This window comes from Halichoerus grypus, chromosome 10 (genome assembly GCF_964656455.1).
Source record: "Halichoerus grypus chromosome 10, mHalGry1.hap1.1, whole genome shotgun sequence".
NCBI lineage: Eukaryota > Metazoa > Chordata > Mammalia > Carnivora > Phocidae > Halichoerus > Halichoerus grypus.
The window spans coordinates 76,834-84,172 of record NC_135721.1 but is presented as its reverse complement, the minus strand read 5'-3'; the positions used below and the strand labels follow the sequence as shown (position 1 = coordinate 84,172).

At 50.4% G+C, this 7,339-nt stretch overlaps 1 protein-coding gene across 1 annotated transcript; it reads left to right on the top strand.

Annotated features, from left to right (window-relative positions):
- The first annotated feature begins 1,316 nt into the window (after nt 1–1,316).
- On the top strand, nt 1,317–6,532 carry FAM110C (family with sequence similarity 110 member C). Its single transcript, XM_036072711.2, has 2 exons — nt 1,317–2,492; nt 6,295–6,532. The coding sequence occupies exon 1, from the start codon at nt 1,495–1,497 to the stop codon at nt 2,458–2,460; it is 966 nt and encodes a 321-aa protein (XP_035928604.1). The 5' UTR covers nt 1,317–1,494; the 3' UTR covers nt 2,461–2,492; nt 6,295–6,532.
- Nucleotides 6,533–7,339: the final 807 nt, after the last annotated feature.

Genomic DNA, 7,339 nt, shown 5'->3' with positions numbered 1-7,339 from the left:
CCCCACCCCCTTACCTAATGGATCATAGTCTTCTTTTCCCGTGACTATAACATTTTCCCAGGATACTATCTGGGTGGTCTGGTTCTCAGGAGACCCGGTTTCTTGTTGGGCTTCTATTCCTGACTATGGGATTTAGCCTCACAGGAACTAAAGGTCTAAAGACCCATTGGCCAACCGAGCTGCAGCTCTCTGATCATTAGGCGATGGCCATCAGCCGTGCTGCGGCTGCTGAAACACACCACCAGCCCCTTTTGGTGTCCCCTGGCACGCAAGAGGTGAGACAAAATCTGCCGAGACCTTGAGAACCCTCCTGTCCGCCATCCACAGGCTGCCGTGTTGCACTCAACCACAACTCTGAAAGGTCAGTGTATCTTGGAGTTGGCTTTAACATAAGAGATAAAATGGACATTTCACTCCTCCAGCAAATACTTTGTCCTTTGTCCAACTTTTGGAAAAAATGGAATTTTGGAAATATTTTCTCTTAGACTTTTAGCATTCCTAAGCTGATCCACTGCCCTGGTGAACGGTTCCCCATTGCCTTGGTTACAGGAAAAACAGCAGTCATTCCGGGATTTTAGTCAAGTTTTTTTCCAACTCCCTCGAGCCTCACCTCTACCACCAGCCTGTTCTTCCCATGAGTCTCCGCACCTGGTGGCCTGGTCTGACCCATGGCTGGCCAGTGACCGTGTCTGAACTCAATCCAGGTCTCTGCTGTGTTCCCAGATTCTTTTTACCTGACACATAGCCTAACCCTGTGGTGCAATGAGTCCTCTTTCCTTTTATATCCGTTTCCTTTCTGGTAAGAGTACGTGCTCAGGAGTAAACCTTAGAAAATTAAGGAAAGTCAGAAGTTTCGAAACACGCAGAGGTCACTTTAAAAATGCAAAGGACGTAGGACACCAGCTCGGGGGTGGGGACAGCCAGCCGGGTCACCCTGCCCTACCCCACTCCGGAAGTGCCAGCGTCCAGCGGTGACCCCGGGCAGCCGTTGGAGGGGAGGAGGCGGCTGATACCTGGGGCTGAACGAACTCAGTTGTCCCGGGCTCCTCCGCCCCGGGGGACAGCCTGGGCTTTCCCGCGCGGGAGAGCCCTTCCCGGTTGCGCAGCCCCCTAGCCGCGGTCCGCCCCGCGGTCCCCCGGGCGATTGGCTGCGCAGCCGCGAGGTGCTGGGGGCGGAACCTGGAGTAGCCACCCCGCGGGAGGTGAGAGGCGGGGCCCGGCGGAAGGTGAGGGCTGGAGCCCGACAAGGGGCGGTGCTGGACACGGCGCTGTGCCGGGAAGGAGGTGCGGGCGGGCGGGGGGAGCGGGGTGGGTGTGCTGGGGCCAGTCGCCAATAGGTGCAGACTCGGGTTTGCCCAGACTCTGGACCCGGGCCGGCTGGCACTTGGGCGCCATTCCCCACCCCGCGCGGACTTCGGAATTGGCCAAAGACGCACAGGAACCGCAGGCGGAGCGCGTTTCCACGGGGCGCGGAGCAGCAGCCGAGCGCCGAGGATGCGTGCCCTGCCAGCCCTGGACGCGCCCCAGAACGAGCGACTGCTGACCCGGCACCCCGAGGCCCCCAGGGTCCGGGACGCGGCGGTGCCAGCACGCAGGAGCGCGGTGGAGAGGCTAGCGGCCGACCGCGCCAAGTACGTGCGGGGCCCGCCGGGAGCCGGCCCGGGCCCGGCTCCCGAGGGCAGCAACCCCGGGGTGAGCGAAGGGACCGCGGGCGATCCTCGGCCTCCGGCTCGCGTCCCCGGTGCCGTGGCGCGCAGGGCCATAGCTCGGAAGCCGCTGAGACCTGACTCCCTGGTCATCTACCGGCAGAAATGCGACTTCGTCCGAGGACAGGGCGCCGACAGCTCCAGGGGGGGCCTGGTGAAGAAGCTCTTCCCGGGGCCGGGCAAGGACAAGACGCCGGTGCCCCCGGAGACGTCCCGGGTGGGAGAGGAGGTCAGGGCCAGGCGCGAGGAGGCTGTCCTGACCAAGCCCGGCTCTACTGCGGCCTCCGCGGTCCCCGGCGTTCCCGCGCCCCCAGCGCGCCCAGCGCCCTGTGGGACGCCCACCAGAGTCCCGGCTGCGTCCCGGGTCCCGGAGCTGCGAGGGACAAGGCGCGGGGGGCTGCAGCGATCGCAGTCAGACCTCAGCTCCCGCTACTCAGCGTCCTTGGCCGAATGTGACACCTTCTTCCAGTTCTGCGGCCTGGAGCCTGAGGTGGTGGAAGCTCTCGGGAGGGAGAATTTCTCCGCGGGGTCGGACCGCGTCACACTCAAGGTCCGCAGCGTGAGCGTCGCCACCTCTGACAGCGGCTTCTCCCGGCACAGCGGCGGTGAAGAGGGACTGCAGGAGGAAGAACTGACCGAGCAGGTGCCCAGCACCACCTCGGTCATCGAGAGGAACGCCCGCATCATCAAGTGGCTGTACACCTGTAAGAAAGCCAAGGAGAAGACCGGCCAGGGGCTGCAGGGCCCGGCGTGACCGCTCGCGCTCTGGGGAGACTTGGACCCTAGGTGTGCATCCGGAAAGCCTGGGAGGGGTGTCTTTGTGTGTGCGTGTCTGTGAGGGCTTGGTGGGTGTGGCCGGGTTGGATGGATCCAGTCCAAGGGACCCTACATATTAAGACACAGAGGCTCATGCGTCCAAGGACCACTGCTAAGAGAGCAGAAGGGCCGCCAGTCCAGGTCCCCTGCAGGACCAGCACCCTTTCTTTTGAGTGTTTTGCTTCTAACTGCCTGGAAATGTAATTCTGATAAGAAGAGAAGTCGGAGTTACAAAATGCTCCGTCAGAGATCAGTTTGCACCCCTGCTATTATTTCCTGCGTTGAAAATAGCCTGAGAGCTCTAGGGTCTGTGTGAATTGACCTGTGGGCATCCTGAGGTTGGATCAGAGCTTACTGGTCCACCTGTAACCCTAGAGTGGGACTGCCAACCCCTCTCCAGCAGAACGGAAGGCTCTGAGCTCATTCCTGGAGGCCTTCAGCAAACCTGGCAGAGAGGGAGAACTTCTTTACAGTTTGGCATTCATATAGCTGCACAGGTCTCCACGTGGCTAAATTTTGTTTGAGTTGTCTCGAGAGCTTTCTAAGGAGAGTCTTAGTTCACAAGAAGGAGCATCAGTTTGTTGAGCTGGGCCTGGGCTCAGTTATGACTGGTGTTTTAGAACTCTGCACGGCTGTGATTCTATAGTTTATTTACCTCTTATGATCATACAGGAGATAAATTTCTTCCCCTTGGACACGGGTAGCACAGGGTTGATCTCAAGTTCTTTTTCACTGAGAACTAAGGAATGTTTATCCTTAGTGACCTCTACTCTTCCTTCCAAGAAATGTGGTGAGGGCATTTTGGGGGTAGTGAAGGGAGAAGAGAAGGTACCTTTTTGGGGTTCTCTTTAGGAACCAAGAATTTAAACATTGCACCATTATTTTTTCTCTTACCCTTCAATGACAACTTGCTATAGATTAAAACAAAATTCATGAGATGGAAGTATTTCTGTCTGCCCTTGATATAAACCAATCGGAGACACAGTATCAATCTTCAGAGTGGTGGGGAGGCTGCCACAGGATGTGACTGTACACAGCTCACCTGTTTGAGGACTGAACAAAGGCCTGACTTCCTTGAGTAGCCATGGCCTAAGCATAGACTTAACAATTAACAAGGAGAAATAGATTGGATTCAGAGGAATCATGACTTAAGTTTTCCCATATAATTTATTGAATATTATTGTATTTTTCACCAGCCTTAGAATTAAATAGTCAGCATTTAAATTAAAAATAACAACACATTAGCTTGTACTTTTCACAAAGTGTCTTTTGAAACTGAGGTGAATACATTCCTCCCAAGCCATCAGGAATGCCTTGGTGTCAAGGAGGAAAGTTGTGGGGACTGGCATGGTTCCAGAGGGACATGGTCTAGTCGAGCACTAAAGTGGGGGGACTGGGAGGTGTCTTCCATTGGTAATCACTCCTCCACCTTAGCCTCCCATTGTCCATAAAATGAAGGCAGATAGGCAGATCGTTTCCAACCTCTATTCTTTTTGATTCTGTATAGTTAATCTGTATATCTGTGTTTTATGATTGGAACCTAGAAAAAGAAAATAGAAAACCATTATCTATTGGAGTATGTAAAAAGTAAACTTAAAAATAAGTTCCCTTCAGGTTGCCAACTTTGTGCTGTATTTTGTGCACAAAGGGTAGGTAGAATTGTTGGTATAAATAGTGCTGAGGTAACAAGATGATGCACAAACAAAATAAAATAAAACCTGACAGCATACAAATCCACACTCTCCCCTCTGACCCCTCCAGACCCAGATGCACCCTCATCTCCAGGCTCCAATGTCACAGCAGTGACCTGCAAGAGAATTTAAGATTCCCGCTAGGAAGTAACCTTCTGAAGCCCCTTTTAGGTTTGAGCCTATGAAAAATGGAAGAAGTTGGGTTAGCTTGTGAGAACATTCACTTTTATGGCCAAGAAAAGTAGTTGAGGCAAGGGGAAAAGTGACAGAAGGTTTAAGAAACTGCAAGTGTAAATCTATGCAGGAGAGCAGAGGTTTTCCCTCTCCCTTAATCCTGCTGGTTCCAGTGGAAGATAGTGTCACCTGCCTTCTGAGCTGTTATGTTTTTGCTCAGAGAAGGGAGATAGATGTGACCCAAGAGTCTGCCTGCGGTTCTGTGTGTTGCCATTCACCAGCACTGTAAAGATTGGCCTCAGAAATTTGCTCCCCAAAACCATAGTTCGCATTCTTTGAAATTCATTGCAGGAGACCCAAAGGCTGGCTGCTTATGTGGTCATGGAGGAAATGAGTTCCCCTGGGCTTTGTCCAGCTTAATGGGACTATGCAAAGTCTGTGCATGACCACAGGACCTCAACTCAGCACATCCAGATGGTGGTCTCTTCAGAGGAAGAGCCAGCAGAGAGAGGCAGGACCCAAAGCACAGAGCATGGCGGCCACTACCTCCCTTGTCGAGGGTCATCTAGCAGCTTGAACAGAAAGGCAGCTGACCTGTCCTCACAGGTTTACTTGTCTGAGACTAATTTCATAACTTCTGGAGGCTGTGGAAACAAGAATTCAAGCTAGTAGTTTTCCTTTGGTTTATCATGATATTTGTGTCAGAATCCATATGGAATCATTTTAGGATTTCATGAAAAATTCAGAAAATCGGAGATGAACAAAGGTGTACTTTCTAAGTGGGAAGGAAAACAAATGTATTTTATATAGAGGCCTTTGTTCCTTTGGTAAATAGAAATAAATTAAAATAAAAATATCCCATCCAAAATTAAATAAGAAGTTCAAACTCATGTAAAGTAAAAATGCTTGCTTTTCAAAATTGAGACCATCAGAGCGGGAGACTAGCTTATAGAATCTGTATGCAATCCCACTGGGGATCCGTGAGCAGTAGTTCTGCATGGGTCACTGTGGCATTCTGTGTCTCAGTGTGTGATTCGTGAACACTGTTCTTCATCTGCTGGTGCTAGTCACCTTCTGTCCTTTGGTTCATTACAACAGCAGGGCTGCCCAGATTTAGGTCTCTCTGGTTTTCTGTCTTTCCCATAAAATATAGAAGTTACTGATGTTAGTGTTGTTGTAAAAGAATGGTAACTTGTTCTTTGGGCTAATTAGGGATGAATGTTGTTCAATTTCAAGGCAAAAAGCTCAGATATTCTCACATTTCTCTTAGATACAACACGGAGCACCTGTAGAAGTCCCCTGTAAGCTGGTGGGATAGAACTGTGTCTCATCAAAGGTGCCATGGGGGATAGGACAAACTGGGATGCTCCTGTCTTTCTGCTCCTTTCGTTTTTGACTAGCTGAGAAGTTCTCCAGTCACCATCTGAGAGTGGATTTTAGGTGAACAAGTGGCTGGAGTAGCTAGAAGGCCACTCTTCTCTGTCTTCAGGCCAGCCCCTGGGACTTTCTGAGAGATTTATGTGTGAAAAGGGTGGAATCCGTTTGCCTTCACATATTTATTTGGACCACCTGCCTTGTTTTCACTTTGTTTTCCAACTGTGTGATAATTAGCACTGGCCTTACCAACATTAAAAAGAAATTTTCTTACTGTCCCATGAGTAATTGGAGGCAAACACAAATTTAAAAATCCAGAAAAAGGCCTCAGGGAGATACATATTTGTTCTGCCACAGAAGCCAGATGATAGCTGTCTTTGCTAAGGCTACCAACTTCTTTTCAAAATTTCAAATGCAGAAAATATCACAAAACCAAAGACTGTGAGGACCAGGCTTCGTAGTATAGTGTTTGGCTTTACAACTGTTGCCTAGACTGACTGGTGTTGATTCACTGATTTTTCCTTACTCCTCAGGAAGCAAGGCTTCCAGACTGTGGGGGCTCCTTGAAGTATGTCCTGGATGATTGGGGACCCCAGGGCCATCCTCAGTGCCACAGGATTTGTCCAGTGCACCCAGGTGACCACATGTTTGCTGTTTTCCCAGGAATAAAGCGCTCTATTGAAGAAGCGTACATAATTCAGAAGGTTTGAAATGCTATGGAGAAAGGGGAATATGGAACTTGGAAATTAGCTGGGTTGTAGCTGTTAAGACACAGCTGAAGCTCTGGGAGATATTTTCTTGCTTGAGGTGCCTCTATCCTTGCTTCCAGAGGGCAGCAGAGGAGGGGACAGCTGCATGGAAATATTTTCAGGGGTATCTGTTTGACTGGCTTGGTGGCAAAGAGGTACCATGATGCATTTTAATGATATCTAAATTGATTTAAAAAAAAAAAAAAAAAGAAAGGCAAAGAGTATGAAAGCCAAGCATGAATGCCATAGGATTTACTGCTTTCAATCAATCTGGACTGTTTGGCACCAATTAAATCAAAGTTCTGTAATCATGAGAAGATGTATTCTACTTTAACACTGTGGCTAACAAAGAGTAAACATACACTCACATGCTCACACGGACACCTCCACGTCTGAGCATCACTGCCACTTAAACTGCAGAAAGTACTTTTAAAGTTATTTTAGTAATGCCACTCCCATTGGGTTGCACACGTGTGGACGTGCCATTAAAAGAGAAGTTAGAGTTGATACCGCTAAAAATGCCTTTTTTCGGGAGCTGGCAGGAGACTCAGGAGCTCCCTTCCCTCACAACCATGGCAGCCTGCCTCCTTTGCACCCTGTAGAGCATGCCTTCAGAAGGCTCTGGTTCCCAACTGCCCAAAGCAGAGGAGAGCCCCAGGTTCCACAGAACACACCCTGCCCATTTGTCTAATTGCCACCTCCATGGATCATGCAGTCATCCCAGATTTGGCACCAGCTCATCCTTTTCTGCAAAGGATGTGTTTGAGAAGAGGGTCAGCCTCTGGGCAGCTGACCAACTCCAGGATCAGAATGCTGTCAGTAGGCAGTT